Source organism: Dendropsophus ebraccatus, chromosome 10, assembly GCF_027789765.1.
Source record: "Dendropsophus ebraccatus isolate aDenEbr1 chromosome 10, aDenEbr1.pat, whole genome shotgun sequence".
NCBI lineage: Eukaryota > Metazoa > Chordata > Amphibia > Anura > Hylidae > Dendropsophus > Dendropsophus ebraccatus.
Window position 1 is genome coordinate 19,403,042 of NC_091463.1, and position 26,664 is coordinate 19,429,705.

General features: G+C 44.7%; 1 protein-coding gene across 4 annotated transcripts; it reads right to left on the reverse strand.

The window, feature by feature from the left end:
* Nucleotides 1-512: 512 nt before the first annotated feature.
* On the reverse strand, nt 513-26,664 carry LOC138802779 (prickle planar cell polarity protein 3-A-like). 4 transcript variants are annotated; one of them, XM_069986414.1, is made up of 8 exons: nt 26,530-26,664; nt 14,274-14,359; nt 11,306-11,486; nt 11,106-11,219; nt 10,352-10,468; nt 9,656-9,859; nt 9,380-9,566; nt 513-2,402 (listed from the first exon to the last, which is right to left on the reverse strand). In XM_069986414.1, the coding sequence occupies exons 1-8, from the start codon at nt 26,560-26,562 to the stop codon at nt 1,717-1,719; spliced, it is 1,608 nt and encodes a 535-aa protein (XP_069842515.1). In that variant the 5' UTR covers nt 26,563-26,664; the 3' UTR covers nt 513-1,716. The 4 variants fall into 4 exon arrangements, with proteins under 4 accessions (XP_069842515.1, XP_069842516.1, XP_069842519.1 ...); XM_069986415.1 differs by having other exon boundaries at nt 10,352-10,492; nt 11,306-11,482; nt 26,530-26,662; XM_069986418.1 differs by having other exon boundaries at nt 10,352-10,492; nt 26,530-26,637.

Here is a 26,664-nt window from a genome sequence, read left to right on the forward strand (position 1 = left end):
CATATAGCAATTTAGTGCCCCCATATAGTATTTAGCCTCATCTGTGCCTCCACATAGTAGTTTGGCTCCCTCTGTGCATCCATATAGTAGTTTAGTGCCCCCCTGTATCGTAGTTAGGCCCCTCTGTGCCCCCATATAATAGTAAAGTCCCCTCTGCTGTGCATCAATACAGTAGTCGTCCCCCTCCCGATAATATAGAAAACAAAACAACCACCTATTTCCCACCGCATTAGCATTTTCTCCAAAATGTAGGTGTTTTTTTCTCTTTACAGTTACAGTACAGGAAATGCTGGGGGGGTTCCCGCTGGATTTCCTTTTGAGTATGGCTTTATGGCTGTACCCTCTACTCTATTATTAAATTTAAAAATAAACTGTTTTGGTCAACAGTTTCTTTTTTTTCCCCGTTTTTTAATTTATTTATTTTTTACAGTAAATGGCAGTTGTCCACAATATACAAAGAAATTCTCTTTATCCTTTACATATATAACACAAATCGATGTTTTATTGTCCATGACAATGCATCACAATAATAAACAACATCAGAATGTATCCTAGTGCAAATCGGGACCCAAGGTCAGCAGGGTAAATAGTAATGAAATGTAAAACCCCCAACACTTTCACAGTAACCTGGTCCCTCTTGTTTATAGTGCTGAGCAGCTAATTGTGGGTGGGGCTGTGATATGATTGACAGCTTTGCCTTCAGGCATATATATTTATATTTATATATTCTTTTCCACGTAATGTATGTCTATGAAGGTAGGATTGCTACGGGTTTTGTGCAATATCACCCGACTAGAGAACACAATAACTGCAAGAAATGAAGAGACCTAAGGAATGAAGCAAACAACAGTCTGCCCCCTCCATCCTGTGTTGTCACCAGATAACATGGCTTGTATCCATCTCTCGAAGCATAGTGATGAAATGTTGCACCTCATGTTCAGTCCTGATCTGTGAGAAGTATTAGATTGGATTGGTTAAGTCAGTTTCCGTTTGCTTAAAAAAAATTATTTACTGGCAGCAAGCAAAGATTTAAGAAAATGTTGCTCATAGAGATGAGCGCAACTCCGATCGCTCAGCACTTAAATTTTGGTGGCTGAAGAAGTTTGATACAGCCCTAGTCCTTGAAAACATCCCACCGATCAGGAGAACAAACAGGGATCGGCATGGGACACTTCCCCGCGGTCAATCATCACCACCCAGACATATCATAGACGTATAATGAAGATGTCTGAACAACAAATTCTCCAAACGAGGGAGCCAGGAGAAGCATGTGCCACCATGCTTCTCCTGGCTCATCCTTATCGGTGGAGGTCTCAGCAATTAGACCTCGATGGAACAAAACCTTTAAATTGAGTTTTGCATCACATCTGTGATTTGTGTATTTGGTAGGAAGTAAACAAGCTGGGTGACCATCTTTGAAGTGTCCGGATTTCAGAATTTTTTTACAGGGGTTGTATATGCAGGAATAGACAACCCCTTTAAAGGATGCTTCACTTTTAGAAAAAAGTTTAAAAAGAGTTGAGGAATTATGAGATCTTCCCTGAATCTCCTCCATCTGTTCCGTGAATACACAGATTGCTTCCACATCAATGATAACAATGTCCCAATAAATACCAGTTCCCGCCATAGGACCCAGAAGTCACCATGAAGTCTTACAAAAAGTCTGAATCTAGAAGGAGACGTATAATGGCCTCTGGATGGAAAAGCTACATACGTTCAGGACAGAAGACAATTCTTGTCTTTCTTCTTTGGTGTTGGGGGAGGAATGGAAGGAGCAGAGTGCCCTGGAGGTCTCATAAATGCAGGCAAAGGAATGGGTTCTCCTAAAAAATATCCATCTTCCTCATCTGAAGATGAAGAGGAAGTAGAAGAGAATGACGGATAGCTGAAATGTATGGGTTCCTTCAGTTCTGTGCTAAGAGGAATTTTAAAGGTGACTCGAGGGCGGCTTCTATTTTGACTCCTGAGGTCGGGCAGAGAGCGTCTCTGGGAAGATTCACGGTTAAATTCACGTGGTGCCCCTCTTAGGCTGGAGTGTATAGACCTTACAGGAGCTACATATGAGTTGCAGTTCTGGGGTGTCCTTGACTGATCAATCATAGACATGGCTCTTCTTCCTCCTCCCATTCGTCTTTCTCCAAAACTTTCACCCTCTTGTTCTACGTTGGTAGATGTGCCAATATCTCGAGTTTCTTTGCATGGAGATCCATCTGACTGTGCCGGACTGATAGAGCGCTCACTATTTGCTCGTGGAAGACTGCAGGCCCTGGAGCAGTAAATTTGTCCATGACGGGGTAGAAATGGTCGCCCCAAAAGTGATGACCCGCACCTTTCGCATCGGAAACAGCGTTCAGATGCATGCCAGTGCTGTCCTCCATGTGATAGCTGTCCTTCATCTACACCTAGGGGCAAGAAGACCATTAGCTTGTATACAAAGCAGAAAAGAAACACAGTGCTTTATAGCGCAGGATTTTTCAGCAATGGTGTGAGAGAAAAGCTCTCACCTTTACATCTTGTGATGGGGAACAACACATAAATAAGACATCTAGTCTCAAAGATCCCTGGTAGACAATCAACTGAAGAAACAATGGATATTGTCATCAGTGCTGCTCCTAAAAAGTATCGTGGAAGCGGGATATAGTTCTAAACATACTATTTTACCTTCTGTGGTATACAGTGCGTTATGTTTTGTACACCTGCAAAGGTCATAACGTTTATTTAAAGTTTCATGTTACTTTTGATACTGTCAAGAATCTCCACTGTTTCTTCGGTCAGAGTATTTATTGGTTCTCTAAAGTTGTCCCATTTGTTTAAAAAAAAATTCTCTCCGCCATTTTTTCTTGCCTGAAGTACACATCTTGTTACAGTAGCCACTTAAAAAGGCCCAGACTGGCAATATGGCAGACCGGGCAAAAGCCTTGTGGGCCTCCCAGTTAATGGGCCACTGGGCTGCTTTATGTTTGCACCGGCCCTCAGCAGTGGTTGAGAGAACAGCATGAACAGCCACATCGCTATTCACTAATGTCAAGTGTGGACATGTCACTGGTAAAGTGCTCGAGGGGATGTACATCTCACCCAGGTTGATACACAGTGTGAGATGGTGAGTCCAGGAGGCATCTGTGCTCAGCAGTGTTATGCTGCTGAGCTATTATTTATTATTGCCGGGCCTGGACTTACATGGAATGGCAGGTAGGTTTTGGTAGTGGGACTTGCCATTCCCTCCCCCTCGATCCAGTGTGGGTTTTGGGATCAGGTGAGCTCTGATCCCAATCAGCCTGAGAAGGCAAAAGCTGTGCTCAGTGTACAGGTCTCTCTCTCTCAGCCAGGAGTGAACAGCCTGCATGCTGTTTGGTGAGAGCTGGGAAGACAGCAGCTGTTGGGGCCTGTTCACACCCCGCAAAACTGACCACTGAAGTGCCAGAGAGGTAACCTGCGTTGTTAGTTAGCGCCCAGACGGGCAAGACCTTTTTGTTTTGTTCTTAAAGCACAGTGTTGCTATATTTCTGTTATGGACTGTTTATGCTGAAAATAAACGCCAAGCTGTTGTTTTACAAGTCCAAGTCTGCTGTGAACTGTGTCCAAACACACCATCCCCCGGGAAGATCCCTACAATTGGTGCTGCGGAGCGGGCAAAACGGTTGCTAGGGGCAACGGTGTGCAGCAACTTGGCTACAGCGGCATATGTCCTGGGTGAAGGCTGCTGCTTCACTCCAAAAACAGACAAGCAACATGGAGGAGATGATGAAGCAGTTAATGCAAGTGAGTCTGCAACAGCAACAGGCATTGGCCGCACAACAACAGGCTCAGGCAGCCGCTAAACAGGATCAGGAGGCCGCTAACCTTCGCCATGAGCAGGCTAATAGGCAGCAACAACAGGCTCTGGCAGACGCTAACCTGCGCCATGAACAGACAATGGCTGCACATCAGCAAGCAATGGCTCAACAACAGAGACTTATTGAGCACCTGATAGCAAAGCAGGAGGCGTCTGCAGGTGCTAATCCCCAGCTGGTGGCAGCAGCCGCGCCAGAGACTTTGTCTGTAAGAAGAGCTGTGCAGCGTGCGCTGCAAAAGATGACTGCTGATGACGATGTTGAGGCCTACTTAACTGTCTTTGAGCGTGTGGCTGAGCGAGAAAAGCTACCCTCCACTGAGTGGGCAGAAGTGATTGCGCCCTATTTAACAGGCGAACCTCAAAAGGCCTATTATGACCTCAGTGAGCAAGAGGTCAAGGACTATCCTCGGCTAAAAGCAGAGATACTCGCCCGACTAGGAGTTACTGCTGCTGTCCGTGCCCGGAGGGTCCGCAACTGGAGCTACAGTCTGGACAAGTCAGCAAGGTCCCAGATGTACGACCTGATTCATTTGGCAAGAAAGTGGTTGGAGCCAGACACCTCTACTCCTGCACAGATCCTAGAGAGGGTCGTGATGGATCGCTACCTCCGCGCACTTCCTGCTGATCTGCAACGCTTGGTGGGACAAGGCGACCCTAGGAGTGCCGACGAACTCGTCAGCCTTGTGGAGAGGTTCCAGGCGACCGAGGACTACCTCCGTGATGTTCCTGCAGCACCGTCACCTCCCCGGAGTGCCAGATCTGTGCCATCATCTGGTAAGAGACTTCCATCTATTGGGGGAGTGTGGAGGGGTGCTGATAGAGGGAAGAGCGCTCAGGAGGTGTCTCAGGGGCAAAAGACTGGTGGGGGACCCCGGTGGCTAAGTGGCCCTAAAAAGGACTCCCTGCCAAGGAGACCAGGCCCTATCCAGTGCTGGAGATGCCACGAGACGGGACATATGTCTGCCCATTGCCCTCTTACCTCTGAGCCCATGGAGTGTGACGCTAGCCGGCGTCAGTCGCTATTTGCGGAGCCGTCTTTTGTTGCAGTCACTGGACTAGAGACTGAACCACAAGTCTGCAACATTACTGTAAATGACTTTCCTGTTAAGGCGTTGCTGGACTCAGGAAGCCTTGTCACCCTGGTGCATGCCAGCCTGGTGACTGGGGACTTTGTGCCAGCAAGACATATGAGTGTGGTATGCATACATGGCGATACAAAGGTTTACCCTATAGTACGGGCTAATGTCGGGACTGAACTAGGCGCTGTACAATATGAAGTGGGTGTGGTTAAAAACCTTATGCATAATGTTATATTGGGGCGTGATTTTCCTTTGTTCTGGGCTCTATGGGGAAAACAACAATCCCCTGAAAGGAGTGAGGAGACCCCTAAGCCTATTGCATTACCCACGGTAAATGATAAAAATGTACAGGAGGAATATGATGCTTTTCCTTTGCAGGTCCAGGCTGGTGAGGAAGAGGCTCCTCCCACTGCGCAAAATGTTCCAGACTTAGAGGTGTCTAGGGATAATTTTGGTACTGCACAATTACAGGACCCCACTCTCAAAAATGCGAGAGAACAGGTCACTGTTATGAATGGGGTACCTCAGGAACCAGAAGCTGAGAAAAAATTTCCACATTTTTCTATGACTAATGATCTCTACTACAGAGTCACTAAAATTAATGATGAGGTGGTGGAACAGCTTCTGGTGCCTAAGTCGTACCGGCGTCAGGTACTCGACATGGCCCATAATCATGTCCTTGGGGGCCACTTGGGGACAGATAAAACGCAGGAGAGAGTCCTCCAGAGGTTTTATTGGCCTGCGATTTATGCTGACATAAAAAAATACTGTGAGTCGTGCCCCACATGTCAGCTTAGCGCTCCAGTGTCGCATTTTCGCAGTCCTTTGGTCCCACTCCCCATCATAGAGGTACCTTTTGACCGGATCGCAATGGACTTGGTGGGTCCCATTGTAAAGTCGGCTAGGGGACACCAGTACATTCTAGTGGTGTTGGACTACGCGACCCGCTATCCTGAGGCTGTACCCCTAAGAAACACTACCTCTAAAACAATTGCACGGGAATTGTTTTATATGTTTTCCAGGGTGGGGATCCCCAAGGAAATCTTGACTGACCAAGGTACACCATTTGTGTCAAAGGTGATGAAAGAGCTATGCAAACTGTTTAAAATCTCACACCTACGTACCTCTGTATATCATCCCCAGACAGACGGGTTAGTGGAGAGGTTTAATAAAACCCTGAAACATATGTTAAAAAAAGTGGTGGAAAAGGATGGTCGTGATTGGGATCACTTACTACCTTATCTGATGTTTTCTATTAGGGAAGTACCCCAAGCGTCCACAGGGTTCTCTCCCTTCGAATTAGTCTATGGTCGTCACCCTAGGGGTTTATTGGATATAGCGAAAGAGACATGGGAAAGTGAGTCCACCCCATACAAGAGTGTTATAGAGCATGTAGCACAAATGCAGGACCGTATAGCCACTGTAATGCCCCTAGTAAGGGAACACCTCCAGAGGGCGCAAGAGGGCCAAAGCAGAATTTACAATCGTTCTGCAAGAATCAGGACATTTAGCCCAGGTGACCGGGTACTCATACTTGTTCCCACGGTAGAAAGCAAATTCTTAGCAAAGTGGCAGGGTCCCTATGAAATTGTAGAGAAGATCAGTGAGGTCAACTACAAGGTACACCAACCAGGTAGAAGGAAGCCTTTCCAAGTTTATCACATAAACTTGATCAAGCCCTGGAAAGACAGGGAATCCTTGGTGGCGACAAAGCCTGTTGGTCATCTGTCACCACCAATCCCTCCGGTCAGGATTGGTGACACCCTATCAGTATCCCAGAAGCAGGAAGCTAAGGAGTTCCTGCAGAAAAATAAAAACAAGTTTTCTGACCTACCAGGGCGTACGCATCTCATTAGTCATCATATTGAAACTGAGCCTAGAAGCAGAGTAAACCTTAAGCCCTATAGGATACCAGAAGCACGGAGGGAGGCGGTATCATCCGAGGTAAAACGTATGCTTGACCTAGGAGTCATTGAGGTGTCCCAGAGCGAGTGGTCCAGCCCGATTGTGTTAATCCCAAAGCCCAATGGAACTTGGAGGTTCTGTAATGATTTTAGAAAGTTAAATGAGATCTCCAAGTTCGATGCCTACCCCATGCCCAGGGTAGATGAGTTGATAGAAAGGATGGGTAATGCCAGGTACATAACTACCCTCGATCTCACTAAGGGCTACTGGCAGATCCCACTCACTCCTAAGGCTAGAGAGAAGACTGCATTCTCCACCCCTGATGGGCTCTTCCAATATGTAGTGATGCCATTCGGGTTACATGGAGCCCCTGCCACTTTTCAGAGGTTGATGGACTTGATTCTGCGACCACATCGTGATTACTCCGCTGCCTACCTCGATGATGTGGTCATTTTTAGCCCGGATTGGGAAAGTCACCTCTGTAAGGTCCAGGCGGTGTTAGATGCCATAAGTGATGCGGGGTTAACCATCAATGCAGAGAAGTGTGCACTAGCCTTAGAGGAGGCCAAATACTTGGGTTACATTATTGGGAGGGGGTTAGTGAAACCACAACTAAATAAAATCGAGGCAATACAGAATTGGCCTCAACCCCTCACAAAGAAACAGGTCAGAGCTTTCCTGGGTATTACGGGCTATTACCGTAGGTTTGTGCCAAATTTTGCCTCAGTTGCAGCCCCACTAACTGACCTGACAAAGGGTGCGAAGTCCGCAATGGTGACATGGACACCAGAGGCCGAGAAGGCTTTTCAAAGCCTCAAGTCTGCCCTGTGCCAACAGCCTGTGCTAGTTACCCCTGACTTTAGGCGAGAGTTTTTGGTACAGACAGACGCCTCTAACACAGGGTTAGGTGCCGTCCTCTCACAGGTCGTGAATGGCGAGGAGCACCCGGTGATGTACTTAAGCAGGAAACTATCCCCGGCCGAGAAAAACTACGCCATAGTTGAGCGAGAATGTCTGGCAGTGAAGTGGGCCCTAGAATCCCTGAGGTACTACCTACTAGGCAGGAGGTTTAAGTTAGTGACAGACCATGCCCCCCTAACATGGATGAAAATAAACAAGGAGAAGAATGCAAGGGTGACTAGGTGGTTTCTGTCCCTACAAAACTTTAATTTCGCTGTGGAACACCGGCCAGGGAAATTACAGGCAAATGCTGACGCCCTATCAAGGGTACACTGCCTGTGGGGACAATACGCTCAGCCCTCCGGTCTGAAGAAGAGGGGGGGGATATGTGGACATGTCACTGGTAAAGTGCTCGAGGGGATGTACATCTCACCCAGGTTGATACACAGTGTGAGATGGTGAGTCCAGGAGGCATCTGTGCTCAGCAGTGTTATGCTGCTGAGCTATTATTTATTATTGCCGGGCCTGGACTTACATGGAATGGCAGGTAGGTTTTGGTAGTGGGACTTGCCATTCCCTCCCCCTCGATCCAGTGTGGGTTTTGGGATCAGGTGAGCTCTGATCCCAATCAGCCTGAGAAGGCAAAAGCTGTGCTCAGTGTACAGGTCTCTCTCTCTCAGCCAGGAGTGAACAGCCTGCATGCTGTTTGGTGAGAGCTGGGAAGACAGCAGCTGTTGGGGCCTGTTCACACCCCGCAAAACTGACCACTGAAGTGCCAGAGAGGTAACCTGCGTTGTTAGTTAGCGCCCAGACGGGCAAGACCTTTTTGTTTTGTTCTTAAAGCACAGTGTTGCTATATTTCTGTTATGGACTGTTTATGCTGAAAATAAACGCCAAGCTGTTGTTTTACAAGTCCAAGTCTGCTGTGAACTGTGTCCAAACACACCATCCCCCGGGAAGATCCCTACACAAGGTAATCATATTGCTTTGCTTGCATTGGCCACTTTGAACAAGCTCTCCTTGTTAAAAGGGTCTGTTGACAAAATGAAGTGTATATCTTCTATGATCCCCCTCCCCAGCACTGATCTGTAATCTAGTAGATTACTTTGCAAAAGGTGTTAAATTTCACTAAAATGCCACCTGATTTGAAATTGAGCATAACATAGAACCTATTCAAGAGTGTATAATGTTGTGCAAGTGGCATGATTGTCCGGACCAGAACGGGGGACATTCATGTAATAATGTAAATATCCAATGGTTAAAAGTTATCCCCTTGGAAAGAATAGGGGATAATTAGCTGATTGCCCAGAGTCAGACCCCCTGGTCACAAGAATGGAGACTCTTGTCCTCAAATTCTTTGTTCCTCGAGTGATTGTAACAACAGTGTATAGGCACTGCCACCGCTCTGTGCACAGAAACATTTGGAAGTTCCATAGAGAATGAATTGAGCAGTGGCCAAGCATATGTGCACCAACTCCATTCACTTGGGGGCACAAGGGACCTCCAGTAAGACCCCCACCAATCAGCTAGCTACCCCTTATCCCATGGAAGGAAATGTTTACTTTTGGGATACTGAAAATTCTCAGAACTAGATGACCCCTTTATCAGGGCCTAATGGGAGAATTCAAGGACTTCCAGCATGTACTGGTGGTTTTGTTCTTACCTATGATCTCGCCACAGCTGTCACAGTACTGTGCGTAGAGTCTCTCATAGCAGGAGGAGCAGTATGGCCGCTTTTCTTTCATTATATAGCGCTGACCTACAACAGAGCATTCACACTCAAAGCAGCAGAAGTGCCTGGTGTGCCAGTGATGACCCTCGGCCTGCATGCACTCCACCGAGAAGATAATCTGAAAAGACAAAATACCATAGAACATAAAATACAAATTCTGAAGGCAATTCATTGTAAAAGTAAGAGGGCAGACGTGAGGGCGCTCACCTCATCGCACGCCAAGCATCGCGGGCGCTGAAGTTCAGCATGGTGCCGGCCACAGTACACATGTCCTCCATGGTAGAAGTAGATGAGGTCACAGAGGAGTTCTGAGCACCGGGTACAGGAGAAACACTGAGGATGCCAGCAAGAGCCTAGCCCCGCTCTGGATGCAAATACCGCCACATCACCCCCACCGATCTGGTGTCCACACTGCACAAAGACAATAGTTCTGTTAAGCTTTTTAGGCTGGGTTTTACATGGGCATAATAAGGCCTCATTTTTGCAATCTTATTACAGCTACCAGTCCTGGGCTGACCGATACAGACACAAAAACGTGGCCGTTTTATGCACACGTAAAACAAATTTTAACGCAGCTCTGTAGTGTTAAAGGGGTTATTCGGGATTAGAAAAGGGACAGCTACTTTTTTTGCTAAAAACAGTGCCACCCCTGTCCTTAGGATGTGTGTGGTATTACATCTCGGCTCCATTCACTTCAATTAAACTAAGCTGCAAATCTCACCCAAACTGACAGAAGTGGTGCTGTTTCTAGAAGAAAGCATCCATATTTTTCTAAGCCTTGATAACCCCTAAATCTAACCCCCCTATATCTTAGTTCCTTGGAAGTTTGTGAGGGAGGATATAAGGCATAGAAAACAGTGGGCAGCCAGTAGTATTAATGGCATACATTAGGTGCTCTCTTACCTTCTGACAGACTGTACCACTCATAGTTCTGGAGACCGGACGTACAGACCCACGACCCAAATTTTCAAGTCTCCGTTTCTGGCTGAATAGCATAAGTAACTCCTCTTCTTCCTCTCCCTGCAAAGAGCAGCAGTACCGGGCCTGGGACAGGACCGGCTTACAACTAACAGCAGTACTGGGCCTAGCATAGAACAAACAGCAGCACTGGGTCTGCCACATAACCACGCAAACAGTAACATAAAGAGAAGAAAGGAGAAAAGTGGGAAGAGCTTGGCCATGGTTAGCTCTATAGTCTAAGGAAGAGAGGACTGTATGACTGTATCTTACTTGGGTTTCTGCACAGTGTCCTACTTATAGATCTAACTAGTCAAATATCTAGTCATGGTGGCCAAGTATTTTACTAGCAAGGAAAGTGAAGGTAAAGGTACCCATAGACTTAAGTGAAATAGTCAGCCTAAAGTGTATGGGGGCCTCCCAACTCTCACCAGATGATGTCCCAGGAGAGAAGGTTTGGGCATGTTGCCGGACCCTATAGTTCTTTGAGAGATAAGTCGCCACCAGGCTTACCCCCACCTATCTCCATTGAAAACACATGAATATTAGAGGCTGTGGCAAATGCTCATTTAAATGGGGAGGTACTGGGCGATATTATATGGCATATGTTCAGCATACTATATAAAAGACAGGCTACTAAGGTGAAAGAAACAATAGGAAGGTAGGATAAGGTAGTATAACCCTCAACCATTCTCTTTACCTCAGAGTCATGAGGGGGTATTTGGTGGAGAAGTTGCTTCAGTCGGTATCGTTCTCCGATACTCTGCACATATGGGACTTTTTCCTCGGGAAGACATCTGAAATATTGGTGCACCTGGAAAAAAAAATTTGCAACGTAAAATCAGTGACTATTATAAATTTTACCATAAAATATCACTGCAAATATGGGAGAAAAGATACCTGCTCCGGGGTGAGTCCAGGGGGTACCCAGGCATACTTCTCAAAGGCAGAATCAGAACTGCTTTCACTTGAAGACAAGCGCTGTGCCCCTACCATCTGGCACAGAGATCGCTCTACATCCTGAGGAGACGCAGCGCTCCCATGATCTTCCCATGGACAGTGACAATGCTGGCAGATCTTCCTGGGATAAAAAGGAATGGGAAAATTGTGAACAGTAAAGCAAATTATATACAGTAGGTCTTCGAAAATCTATTCCATTCCACTACAGACCCTTCCCAAGTGCTAAGAACTATTTTTGGATTGTGAAATGGTGGGTTAAAGGGGTTTGTCTAGTTTAGATTTCTGAGTTAAAGGGTTGCTTCACTTTCAACATTTTATAACCTGGACAACCCCTTTAAAAGACGACCATTGTCTCTGCTAGGGTAGAATCTGGTAACAAAGAGCGTCTCTCATTCAGGATGACCTGTCCTGTCTTGTATTAGACAAAAATGCATTTTCCATCATTCCACCACCCAAAAAATAAGCCCACACTTTGCTGACAAAAATAAAAAGTTCTGGGTCTTGGAATGCAATAAAGTTTTTAAAAAATTAAAAATGTTTGGGCAATTTGGCTTAAAAAGGTTGTCTGGGATAAACATATAAACAGCTATGCTGCCGGGGCTGTGGGGGATATAATAGTGCTATATACTTACCAACAAGAAAGAAAAAAGTGATGGCACTGCCTGGCTCTCCACTAGATGGCACTATCTCAGGCTGGGTCCGGTATGTGGTGGTGCTCAATTCGAAATAAACATGCTGTATGAACAATGAATAAAGGATAAAAGGAGGCACTCACCAGCAGTGTATTCAGACCATCCGGCTTTTATTGCTGTGCGCAGGGGGAGCGGGGGAGACAAGGTGGGTGACCACAGTTTTGCGGCTTAGTGCCGCTTTGACGAACCCCAAAGCGGCACTAAGCGGCACTAAGCCGCGAAACTGCGGTCACCCACCGTGTCTCCCCCGCTCCCCCTGCGCACAGCAATAAAAGCCGGATGGTCTGAATACACTCCTGGTGAGTGCCTCCTTTTATCCTTTATTCATTATTCTATATACTTACCTGTCCTTCTCTACCGCAGCTGCCAGTTCCCGGGCTGCCAGCTTTCTGCCGCTGTTGCTGTTTTAACATCCAGTGAGATGCCACTCCCACAGAAAACGGCCACTCCTAACTCTATACTGTTTATGCTGAGCAGCCATTTCCATTGGGAACAGCGTGTCAGTGAATGTTGTTAAAATACTGACTGCAGCGGAGAGCAGGAGGCCTAGAAAACGGTAGCTGCGGTACAGCAGGACTGGTAAGTACACAGCACTGTCATGTCCCCTGCAGCATCACTGATTATGAACTTATCCCGTACAACCTATTTAAGGTGCCCATACACCTTATACTAAAGTTGCTCCAACCCACTGTCAATGTCAGGTTTGCTCAACAGTATTAGGTGTATGGAGGCCTACCGATTGGAAGATGATGTTGGTGGAGAGAGGGGTCAGCCGTGATAAATCTTTTTCTTTCAAATTAACTGGTTTCAGAAAGTGATATAGATTTGTAATTTACTTCTGTTTAAAAATAAGTCTTCCCATACTTATCAGATGCTGTAGGTCCTGCAGTTATTGTTGTTTTCTTTTTTTAATCTGAGACAGTGCTCTCAGCTGCCACCTCTGTCCATGTCAGGAACTGCCCAGAGCAGTAGCAAATTCCCATAGAAAACCTCTCCTGCTCGGGACAGTTCCTGTTTTGGAAAGAGATGTCAGCAGAGAGCACTGTGTCAGATTGAAAAGGAAACAACAATAACTGCAGGACATACAGCAGCTCATAAGTATGGGAAGACTTGAGATTTTTAAATAGAAGTAAATTACAAATCTATATAACTTTCTGGAGCCAGTTGATTTAAAAGAAAAAGATTTTTTGCTGGAGTACCCCTTTAACTCTCTCCTCCTGATAGAGAAGGTGGTAGATAGACATACGGATGTAAGCCATTTGGGTTGATAGTGATCTTAGTGATTGTATGAACTTGGTATTGGGGTCACTGCTGTGGTTCAGGCTGAGAAGGAACCAGATAGGGACACAGGGTTGGGTGTTTATGTACGCCATCTTTATTTTGCTGTGGGCTCCTTCCGCCACAGTTTATACCCCTGCATACTTCCATTTCTCAACCATTCCTTGTCTCTTCATTGTCCCCACCCGCTAAGATGGATAGGAGAAGCTGGCAAACATAAAGAGTATTGTTATTATAGGACGTTAACTACAGAGAAAGGGCTCATCCAAGAGTAAAACACGATGTGCCTGTAAGTCCGTTTTATTAACCTCTTACACCTACTTTTTGTATTTATAAGCAATGTAGCATCACGGCACTTTAGGTCACAGAGTCAAACCGGTGACGAGTAAGTTATTTTAGGTACCGTGAGGAATGTGACACATCAATAACATTGCATGATGGGGGATTAGCCCGGCATTGTCACCATGGCTAGAAATGAAGGCGAAGAAGATGTCTCTGAAAATATAGAATGCTAAATGAAGAGCGTTACAGAGCTCATGCCTGCAGCTGGACTGATTGCAGAACTGGATTGCAGTACTGAAACTCGCTGTGATCATGAGATACAGCTGGGAGGAGTGTGTGACAGAGTGTCAGTCAAGTCTTATTCTGTCGCTCTATTAGAAACAAACGGTTTGTATGTCCCTGCAGGTCGGGAGTGGAGCACACAGCCGCACATGGTCTCAGGAATGAGACCCGGTGCAATCAGTAACTTCTGAAACATCTGAGGACATGTCAAATATTATTGGAGATACACAATGAGTCATCAAAGCACACAGAAAGAGAGCCAGAGAATACAGGCATATACATTATGGCATTTTGCCCCAAAATTGTCCAAATCATGGCAAAAATGCTTAAAAATGTTTAGCCACATGGATATAAATTATTACATTTTTACACACCTCCACCTGTGAGCAAGGAAGCCTGGACACCGTTCTTTGCAGGAGTAACATGGTTGACCTTGTCCTGTGACATTGACCTCTGCTACCTAGTGCAAACATGAAAGTTACTAAATGAAATCACAGGTGCACATAGATTCATATAATATCACAGATGCACATAGATTCATATCATATCACTGATGCACATAGATTCATATCATATATTATAAGCTTATTATGTAATATCACAGGTGCATATAGATTCATATAATATCACAGATGCACATAGATTCATATCATATGATATCATAAGCCTATCATATAATATCACAGGTGCACATAGATTCATATCATATGATATCATAAGCTTATAAAATATCACAAGTGCACATAGATTCATATCATATCACAGGTGCACATAGATCCATATCATATCACAGGTGCACATAGATCCATATCATATGGTATCATAAGCTTATTATATCATATCACAGGTGCACATAGATTCATATCATATAATATCAAAGGTGCATATAGATTCATAAGATTCATATGAGAGAGGCGCATAGATTCATATAATATATTATAGTTATTGTATTTCACGCATTTCACGTCAGTATATGTAAACTCTAGCATCCTTATTACTTTTCTCTTTCTTGATATTTAGACGTACTCTACACATCATAGCAGCTTTATCAGCTTTAAAACCTGTATAAAATTAAGGGCTACATTCATGATAGACTGCAGGGGTCCCCCTGTGGGCCAGACTGTGCTAAATTAGGGGGGGGCTAGGAGGGATTAAACCAGCCAGAGTTTACAGAATAAGCCAATCAGGGTCTAAGGCAGAACCCCACTGCAGCCTCTGATTGGCTGAGCACTGAGCAGAGACTTGTGCAGTTTCAGCTCAGCCAATCTGCCGCTGCAGCAGTATCCCACCTCAGCCGCTGATTGGCTGATCAGACATTTGAAGAATCACCGCCCGTCACACTTCAAGCTCAGTGTTCTGGATCTGGTAAAGAAAGAAGGCGTCTATGGTAAGTATGAACACTCACCCCCCTCCCTGCCCCCTGTCCCGCCCCCCAACCTGCTCCGGTCCAAGCAAGGAAAGGGGTCACTTAAGCCCTTCTTTTCTGGTGCTGGGGCATTCGGGTCAGTGTTTCAACCAAAAGTCGGACTTCTGTGATGAAGTCCATGTTCGGACACAAACACAATACACATACGAACACAAAAACCCCAGAACAAAACCCAATAAAAATGCAAACTTGTTAATGCATTGGCATTTTTTCTGGTGTTTTTGTGAAAAATGCCACAAAAAAGCTGTGTCTGTGGGCACCCTTAATGTATAATGTACTCGTCCACCACTGCTCCATTAATTCTCTATGGAGCCGTCAGAGATAGATGATTGCAGCCTTTGGCTCTATAGAGAATTACCGGAATAGTGGGGTCTAGATCTCTTATTTATGCCCTATATCTACCTGTATAGTCTATGTATAGACTACTTTATAGCCTATATACAGTATGCTATAAAACAACCATATGGTGCCGACCTATTACCGGCTCATACGGCTCCTGAGAGATAGAAATCCCCACCACATCCTTTATATCCTGCTTGTGCAATTTCCTGACGTGCAAGTGCCGGTTCACTACAGGTGAACTTACACCATATAAAATGTTTGGACTTGAACGTTCCTAAAGAAGCGATGATTGGGTAAGATATAAGACAATGATGTCTAAACTTGAAGAGCGTTATATCATACCTGGAGTAGAGAGAAATAGGTGTGGAGGTAAAACAATGCAAACCACAAGAATGATACCATCTAAGCCCCGAATCCAGAACAAAAATAAAACTCATCAATAATTGAGAGCGCCATACCAGGAATAAAGATTTTTCTACCCACAATGATGATTAAAAAAACAACAACAAAAAAACATAGTACATGTAGGCCCCCCGGGCACGACATCTGCTATTGCTCCTGATCCATTTTTTAAAGCAGAAGTATAATCCTTAAAGGGGCATATTGGCGAACAATTTTATTTTTGAATAAGATTAAATATATATATATATATATATATTTTTTTTTTTTAATTTTTAGAATGAGTGGCAGTGGTAAGGTGTCAATCAACCCCTCTGCTGCCACCAGTGGCTGTGTTGGAAACTGCAGGGCTACTCAAGCTCTGTTCCTGGCACAGTTACAGTCACTAGTCACTAGGGCTGCCGCATGTGATACTAAAGGCCCATCATCTCGTGGAATAGGAGGCAATGATCTGCCGACGTAGTTCATGTTGCTGATCGTTGAAGTCGTTTGTCTTTCAACATGTTGAAAGACAATCGACTTATATAGCAACGATCTGCTGCCGTCGTTCCGTGGAATAGGAGCGGTGGCAGCAGACCGCCGCTATATACTATGGGCTGCCCGGACAATCAGCGATCACCCAGGCAGCCCCCCCTGCGGCCCTCCCCGCACTCACTCGCTCGCTGCTTTCGCGTGATATAGCGGTGGCAGCAAGCCGGGAACGAGAAGCAGACGAGCGCTGACAGCTCTTGTTTGCTCCTTACTGTCGGCCTGTGGAATAGGGCCTGAAGCCTCCTCTGATGTCTGTTCTAGACTTTGGGAAGCTGTCTGTTAATGTCGCTGCAGCTGCGGCACAGTGTAACAGAGTGAGCAGTGACTGACAGCTATCCCTACTCACAATGCTATACTGTACCACAGATGCAGCACCACTGACACTGTAATGTCTATTCTAATACAAATAAGCATTAGAATAGATATCTGCAGAGGCTTAGAGTCCTTTTACACACACAGATTTATCTGAAAGAATATTGAAGCCAGAGCTAGGAACAGACTATAAACAGAGAACAGATCATATAGGAAAGACTGAGATTTCTCCTCTTTTTAAATCCATTGCTGGCTTTAGCTTTAATAATTTGTCAGATAAATCTGGCTGTGTAAAAGGTCCCTTAGTATCTGAATGCTGCAGATCTAGCAGTATGTAAGTATAATTCTTTTTGATATTATATTATTTCTGGTGTACCAGTCAGTTTCCTATATATCTTTTCTTCTGATTAAAAAAAAACAAAAAAACAAAGTACCCACATTGTCAAGAAAAATCACATTCAAGGTATTTCAGCTACCAAGTTTACTACTACAGTGGTACCTTGGTTTAAGAGTAACTTGGATTGAGAGCGTTTTGCAAGAGGAGCTCACAGTTTTTCAAAATTGTGACTTGGTTTAAGAGCATTTATTTGGTGTAAGAGCCCCCTGTACTGGGTGGGAGGGGAGTGTGGGAGGGGCATGGTCTGCACAGCGGGGTCTATAGCTCTGTACTCTGACCCAGGAAGTCTCCCTCACCTTCCAGATACTAGCAGATCCACTTCAGGCTGGGGCTTGCATCAGGGGACAGGACTGTGGAGGTAATCTCCTCATAGCTGTAACCCCTCTCTCCCCGGACAGAGATGCTGCACGTATGTGCCCACATATGTCCTGCTCATCCCTGCAGTCTCTGTCAGCCCTCGTGTTTCCCATCATCTCCATTCCTGCTATAATGTGCCTGCACTCACACTCAGCTATACACACTGCTGCTATAATGTGCCTGCACTTACACTCAGCTATACACACTGCTGCTATAATGTGCCTGCACTTACACTCAGCTATACACACTGCTGCTATAATGTGCCTGCACTTACACTCAGCTATACACACTGCTGCTATAATGTGCCTGCACTTACACTCAGATATACACACTGCTGCTATAATGTGCCTGCATTCACATTGTATAGAAACGTTTCTGTCTTTGTCCTCCTGCACAGCTCTGTGATTCTCACTTCCTGATTGGTCCATGCTGAACACACCCCCTTCCCCATTGCTGTCATGTGACCACACAGACCTCTGACAGCAACCCTGCTTCTCTATTCTAGCCTATTGTACTACACTCCTGCATTGTGGGGCAGTTCCATCCTGTATCTACAAACTGTTGCTGTTTTTCAGGTTTATGCACTTATTATACATTATATTCCACATGCTGATTGCTATACTGTACAGTCACTTATAATATCACATATTCAGCTGTTTCTCATTGTTTGTTTCATCTGTTCTACATGTTATTCAGAATAAAAAAATCATTATTTTTGGGGTGTGAAACCAATTGTCTGCATATCAGTTATTTCTTATGGTAAAATTTGCTTTGGTTTAAGAGTGGATTTGGATTACAAGCGCGGTCAAATATACGTGTACTTCTGGGTACACTAACCCAAAATCTAATAGACCAATCCTTGCTTATCAAAATGGAAAAATGTAACAGAAGGACATGTGTAAAAATGACCTTTTATTGGATATGCATTAAATGTAAATAAATAATCCACCAATTTTATATACAAATATTTACAAAGTATCATACTTTGGACATACTGACGTAACAGCCCTCCTAACGGCCTCTATTACTGGAGATACTTTGTAAATATAAAATTGTTGGATTATTTATTTACTTTTAATGCATATCCAATAAAAGTACATTTTTACACATGTCCTTCTGTTACATTTTTCCACGACTACAAGCACAGTCCCAGAATGAATTATGCCCGTAATTCAAGGCACCACTGTATATCATTACAATAAGTATGCACCTGTGCTCAACAATAGTACAAGTATAACATCTAATGATTTACTGTTCAGACTCTGAGGCATCTGCAACTGCAGGATTCTCTGGACAGACTCAGCTACGCAAGAAGAGGCCTTGAAAAAACTTTAAGACGTCCTAGACCAAACATTTGCGGTCAGCTATCTGGATCCCTGATTGTTGGTTCTGTTATATATTGTTAGTATTAGGATATATTCACTAAGGGCTGATCTGCAGAGTGTGAACATACCCTTACATCCACCCATATTCTATATAGGGTCATAGGCTTTGCTCTGCCATATGGCAAATATCTACACCTACAGGGCATTGCGGATACTCATTCTGGCACTGCACATCATTGTGGAGAATATGGAATCCCTACTATAGTGTAAAATAAATATAGGTATGGTCCATCATGTAGATACCATCAACATGCGCCCTATTTACCCTAAACTGAAGGAGGAACTATGCCTCAGTCTGCTATGGTAAAAGACTGCAGAAATCACAATAGAGACAAAATGATGGGTATAATGCCCTATACGTAACAGCTAAGAGACGGGGAAGGCCGCTGCCAGACACTCCTGGCATCAGCTAATATTCCAGCAGAACAAAGGACTGACCTAGTTCTCATCCAACATGGCGTATTCTTGCTGCATGGCTGTCCACATTAGACAGATATAGATTGATGGTCGGATGTATGATCATTTTACCAGTGTGGCCAATACTATCTTTAATCCAGATGTTCAAAGTGGCCATACAAGATCAATGACAATGGGAGAATGTTTTATAATAGGATGTCTTATAATAGGATTCACTTTGTTGCCCATAGCAACCAATCACAGCTTTTATTACTCATACTGCTCTGGTAAAATGAAAGCTGAGCCAGGACTGGTTGCTATGGGCAACAGAGAGAATCCTAAATAAGACGGCGCCATAAATCTCCTCCATTCTTCTTTGAAAGATCGTTCATCAACAAAAGATCTATTGGATGATGACATCTGTCATTGGAAGGATGATTGTTTTGGTCGAAACCATACTTTTTTGTTTTTTTTTAGCAAATTCAATCTTACAGTATGTATATGGGCACCTTTAGGCCGCATTCACACAGGTTTGCATCTGTATTATGGATGCAGGTATCTGTCTGTACAAACGTAAACATGTGTCCTTGCTACATAGGTGTGAATGCGGCCTAAGCCTCAGATGAGAGATTATGTCAGCCCACACAATAGTCTTGAGGAATAGACAACATATTTTCAGGTTGTGAAAAATTGCTCGAAGATAAGATTCACCTCTGAACACACTCTTGTACGTTTGGGAACGTCCCTGGGTGACTGACTGATGTCTATATATCAGCCGATGTTACTGAATACAGGCAGAACATGAGGGACGAACCTCAGTAAATCCTATAGATTCTGTGGCGTCCCACGTGATGCCATATGGTGCAATATTCTACCTCAGAGCAATGCTCGCCCCTTATCCTCCATACATATTATATTGATGATCAGGGAGATGGCCACCTGCAAGTATAACCACAAACAGATGCTTCATGTAAAAGTCTCAGATAATTCCGAGGGGTTTGTGAATACCGTCCCTCTAATGTTTGATCATAAATCCTGTATATTCCTCACTACACCGCGTACAGGCATCCCTTAATGGCGGTGGTATGAGCTGTGATCGGTCAGAACACACCAGTAATTCCGGTCGTGTGAATGTCCTAAGGGCACATTCCCTGCTATGAGATCCCTGCAGAGATCAAAGACAAATGATGTGGACAAGTCGCGGGAAGATTCTGCTTTACTAAAAAAAAAAAGTTAGAAAAAAAAGAAGCAAACAAAAAAAATAAAAAAATAAAACAATAAAACAATAAGAAACAATAAAAAATAAAATCAGAAATAAGGAGTACGGCGCTTGGCAGATACCATTGAACCGGGCTTAAACATGTTGGGAGTAGGAAATGGAATTTGTCTAATGAATGATGAGAGCCATGTAATAGTTAACTACGTAATTAGCAAGTCACTTGATGTCACATTTCCAGTGTATTTAGAGGGAACCTGTCACGTAGAGCATGCTATCTGAGCTGGCGGCAGCATGTTACGGAGCTGGAGGAGTTAAGTAGATTGATATATAGTTTGGAGGAAAAATGTTTAGACTAAAAGGCTTTATCCAGGATTAGAAAAAGCACAGCTACTTTCATGAAAAACAGCACCCCTTCTGTCCTTAGGTTGTGTGCGGTATTACAATCCAGCTCCTTTCACCTCAATGGAACTAAACTTTAAAACTGACACCAAACTGAGGACAAGAGTGGTGCTGTTTCTGGAAGAAAGTGGCCGGATAACCCCTTTAAAACTTGTACTATATATTTCTGTGACTGGCAGCCCTCCCTGTATAAGATTACATACAGAGATAGCTGTCAATAAGACAGCCCACTGGACTTTTAAATCCATTATGAGCCAGGATATAAATTAAAGGGGACTCCAGAGAGTATCTCCTCTGCAGAACAAACAATGGTTCTGTATCCATAGAGCTCCATGTGCAGCAATGCTGGATCAGAGCACAGAGCGGGAACCAGGGCTTGGACAGCCTGCAATACTGGACACTAAGGGCCATATTCCACAGGAACGATAATCGGCCGAATCGGCCCGATTTGGCTGATTATCGCTTGGTGGAATAGAGAGAACGATCAGCCGATGATCGTGTCATCGGCTGATTGTTCATTTAGGTCCAGACCTAAAATCATCGATCCCCCACGCGCATCGATACGGTGGAATAGCGGTGCGCGGCGGGCAACCGACGATTTGAGAAGCGCAGCATACATTACCTGCAGGGCTTCTCCTCCGCTCTGTCTTCCTCCCCAGGTCCCGCATGCTCTAGCTTCAGAATGGCCGGTCAGCTGACGGAGCGCTCAGCCAATCACAGGCTGGGACCGCCACGGCCTGTGATTGGCTGAGTGACCTGTCAGCTGACAGGCCATTCTGAAGCCAGAGCGCGCGGGACCCGGGAAGGAAGACAGAGCGGAGCAGAACACCTGACAGGTAATGTATGATGCTTCAAGGGCTGCGAAGACATCGGTAACAATGTCCCTGCAGCCCTCGCTCAACGAATAGGCCCAGTAAACGAGCGGCAATCTAGCAGATTGGCGCTCGTTTACATCATTGATCAGGTCCTGCTCGGCCCATGGAATAGGACCCTAACACTGGTGGCAGCAGAGAGGGCTGTGTTGCTCATTACTGCTACAATTTAAAGGGGTTTTACAGGATTAGAAAAAGAACATCTACTTTCTTGTAAAAACATATTGAACATGACAGATTCCTTTGAAGAAATGGAATCATGGAGGGGATAAGTGTGGATCCATTCAAAATTCTTAAAGGGGTTATCCAGGAAAAAAAAATATTGCTTATCTACTTCAATAGAAGCTGAGGTTGTAGTACAATGTTCACACGGTAAAAATTCTCTGTAAACTCCGACGGGGAGTGCACGAAATCCTTGAAGAATCCATGTAAAATACTGATTATCACCATTGAATGGAGTTTATTTGCATCCAAATCCACAACCAAATCTGCCGCACACAGGTTGCAAATCAGTCAGAAATTTAAAGGTTGTCCTTAGATTTCTGCTGCACGTCTGTATCATATGAAAGATCTTAATGTACCTTGAGGCAACACTGAAGAGGTTGTCTCGGCATTGGCTGGTTGGAGGCCCAGTGCTGTACGTTGGTTTAAAGGAGTTCTCTGAGATTGTAACAATAATGCCACTTGCACAGTCTAAGGGTCCTATTACACGGAGCGTTTTTTAACAATTAACGACTAACGAGAACCGATCGCAAACGAGATATTTTATGTTAACGATGTTAACATGTTAATGATGTTTATCGTTAACCTGAAATCGTTCACCATATTACACATGCCACCCAATGCCACCATGCCACCCAATGATAGATAGAAAAAGAGCTCTCATGAAGGGGCATAGAGCAGTCATTTACAGGAAGCAGGGTGGTGGAGGGGTTCTGCCCATGGGAATGAGGTCTTAAAATTAGGAATCTGTGGAGTCCGGTCATGAATGACTGAGCTGCTTATTACTTTGCTCTCAGGACGGGTGTGAGAAACTGAGGACAAGTCTGACAAACACTACAGGACAGAAAAGTTATCCCCTTAAAATCCATATATGCATTGTACATGGCCAGGCCAGATAGGGCTTCTTTATGTTTCAGTACTAAGCTAATATTTTAAAGGGGGTTTCCAGGAAACAAGATTGATAGCCTATTTACTTCATCAAGGTGCGATGTTAGATAGAGATGTGGCCGGGCGGACAAAAATAGAAAACAAGGATTTATCCTGCATGGACTTGGGTAACAATCTGTACCTTGCCATGGATGAGGAGCTGTAAGTTTTTTTGTCATCAATTTTTTCGAGTAACCCTATATTCTTATATACTCAGGTTCTACAAATTTTTACCATAGATTTGCTCAGCCCTATGGGTAATTTAAAAAGAGAAAGATCATATCCACCCAGCATCACCACCATAGGAAATTTAATGTCAACCATCAACTTTATTGGTTGCCATTGGTCCTGATGACTCTCTCCTGATGATGTGTTACGATGGAAAAATACATTTTGGATGCTATATTTGACGAATGACTCAATGTCTGTGTATAGAGGGACCCCATCTACGGTTTAATCATCCATGACGCCTCTGTGAAACTATGGATGACAATGAAACAATGGGTTCTCCTTGGGCAGGATGGAGGGCTGCTTTGCTGACCCTTGGGATGCCTGCTTTGATGTGACCTTCAGAAGACTATAGCCGGAAACAATAGGGGCATCTGTATCAGCAACATATCTGGTGAGGGGTCTTCACTGACTGCTTCAGGACTATCTGATGAGACCTGCTGGTACCAGCATACCCTGCCAGCCAGACGCCGGGCCTACTACCTCTGATCTATAAGTATGTACGAATCAGCCCCATAATGTGACAAGTCCAAACAGATAGCACATGCCTGTGAGACCACTGCATTACCTCATGTCTGACTGGCTGCCATGATTGTCTATAATTATGTTACTATTGAAGATTGTATGCACTTAGCTCTATATAGTCACAGACCAATCATGGGCAAGATTGTTAAAATGGTTCAGCCGTCTATACATACACTTCAACAGCCATTGGCCAAACCACACCTCTATCTCCAAATATCATCGTACACGTGCCCATTCTGCTTTTTATGTGTATGTCTGAATGGGGAGTAAAAGCGCCATATACCTTATACTAAAGTTGGCTAAAGCTGACACCCTCAGCCGCTACGGCCGAGTTTCTAAGGTGTACAGTGGACTCTCAGGTGGAAAGACCCTCTCTGCTTGACCATTTTGTTTTCAGTGGGATAAGCTGTTGTCAGTGACTAAAGGCCCTATTAAACAAAGCGTACTTGGCCGATTGCCAACTGTTCTGGACGATAATCGTTTGATGTAATATCGCATGCTAAAAGACCATGATGTCAGCTAATTGTGTTCCTTCAACATGTTGAAACGACCCAATCGTGACAGCAACGGTCTGCTGTTTGTCACTCCGGGCAATAGAAGTGGTGGCAGCAGACCACAGCTGACTTTAATGGGCTGCCCAGATGATCTAAGGATTGTCCGGGCAGCTCCTCCTGCACCTCTCCACGCCCCCCGCCCCCCTGCAAGGGACATGCAGTGTAATGTGGCCTTTACTTCTTCCCATAGGGAACACATGAATGCTTGAAGGTGACAAATGTTCATGTGTAGGTGGGGGGGAATGGACTTATCTGCCCTGGTGCCTCAGGTGGTGACTTATCTGCCCTGAGAACAAAGGAATGGGGTGTGTTGTAATCTGACAGCCCAGTGGTTAAATCCTCTGACATCTGGCATTGGGAAGAGTCGGGAGCCTTCCATTAGCTGGCATTGATCTAATGTATATGACCAAGAACAAAGAACAGTGAGTGGGAAAAGACAGCCACACACTTTGACTTTGGCGGCCCTATGTATTACAGCTATTCAGCTGAATGGCTGCTGTGCAATATTAGATGTCAGTGCAGCAGCTGCTGTACGGAACATGTATAGGTGAATACCACATCTCCCACAGATAACATCTGAACAGCCTGAGACAACCCCTTTAAGGAAATCATCATCAAAACGAGAACTTTAGAGGGTTTGCAAGCTGAATCTTCCAGTTCTCGGTATATAGTCCGTATCAGAGCCCTCACCTACCATAATGCTATATCTTATGTAGTAGTCAGTGTGCCCTCTAAAGCAGCAGGGATCAGATGTGACTGGTCAGTACCATATATACCCTTTTAGCTAAACCACTACCACTAAAGTTTTTTAGAATGTTTTATCCTTTTTTATACTTTTTAGCGCATTGATACCATGGTAAAACTCAATGAATGAGAGAGAATGCACCGGTGTCAAACTCCTAGCCCTCCAGCTGTGGCAAAACTACGATTCCCATCATGCCTGGACAGCCAAAGCTTCGGTTGTCCGAAATGCAGTGGAATGCCTTGGGCGCAGATTAACAAGTGTATACCCTGTATTCTGACGCTGACGGAGCTGGACTCTGAAAGATGGCGGCTTATGTGGAGAATCTGTGACTTGCACTACATGATGGGAGATATCTGACAGGTTGAGGGGGTTCGGTGTTGATAGTAAAATAACTACGTTAACGTCTAAAACGTGACATCATTGTGTGTGGGTTTATGGATGTTACGCTCTCTGCTAAGCCTGGGAAGGGAATGTTACGTCTGTGGTCATCTCAGGATCCCATGTGTTCAGTAGGGGAATACTGCGGCCATATAAGAGGTGCCTTTAGGATATGGCCGTCTTGGGAGACCCTCGTGATCTAACTCTCATCCTAAGCTAATGGTAATGGGTCCTGACTGGGCTCAACCTACTCATATAATATATTTATTAAACATTGAATAAGTGTCCCAGACCTCATGGACTATTAGGCCATGTTCACATTTAGTATAACACTGGCCGTTCTATGACCCGGCCGGATCATGAAACAACCTGTGTTACTGAAGATCATCCTGGCTGCTACTGCAGTACCGGCCGGGCGATCTTTACTTCTGCCGAATTCACCACTGCTCACAATGGATCGTGCGGCCGGAGCCGCACGCTATATTGCGTGAACTGACAGGTTCAGTTTTTTGTGGTCTGCTAGCGATCCTGGACGGAGTGTATACTATGTGTATACACTCCGGCCGGGGTTCCATAGACAGCAGCAACATCTAAGTTTCATATTAATCACGGCCGTTATTGCAAATCAGCAACAACGGCCGTGATTAATATGAAACTTAGGTTGTGTGAACATAGCCTTACTGTTAATGCGATAGTCAAAATTATTAAATGACATCAGCACGTGTGTCCATTGGATATGACTGCATGTGTAATGCTCCGCCATGGTGACGGCTACATAGCTATGATAGTATTGTAAAAGCTCTGACCCTATAAATAAGTCATACTAACAGTACGAAGTAGTGCAAATAAAAAATGCGACGCAATGACGTGAAAGAATTCCGGGTTATAGCTGATGCATCCTGATGAATGAAGCGAGGGCGATATGACGACACATGTCTGCGCTCACCAAAGAGACAAAGCCAGAATGGAAGAGACACAGAAGTTCTGTATAGACCAGCGTGAGCCGCCCACCTTACCTGAGACCGGCGTCTCCTGGAATTACGAAACATCCTGACCCTCCGGAGGACTCTTCCAATAACTCTTTCCTGGTCTTCAGTTCCGTTCACCTGCAGCCAGTCCACACCCCTCCAGAGCACACAGGACCTCCCCGG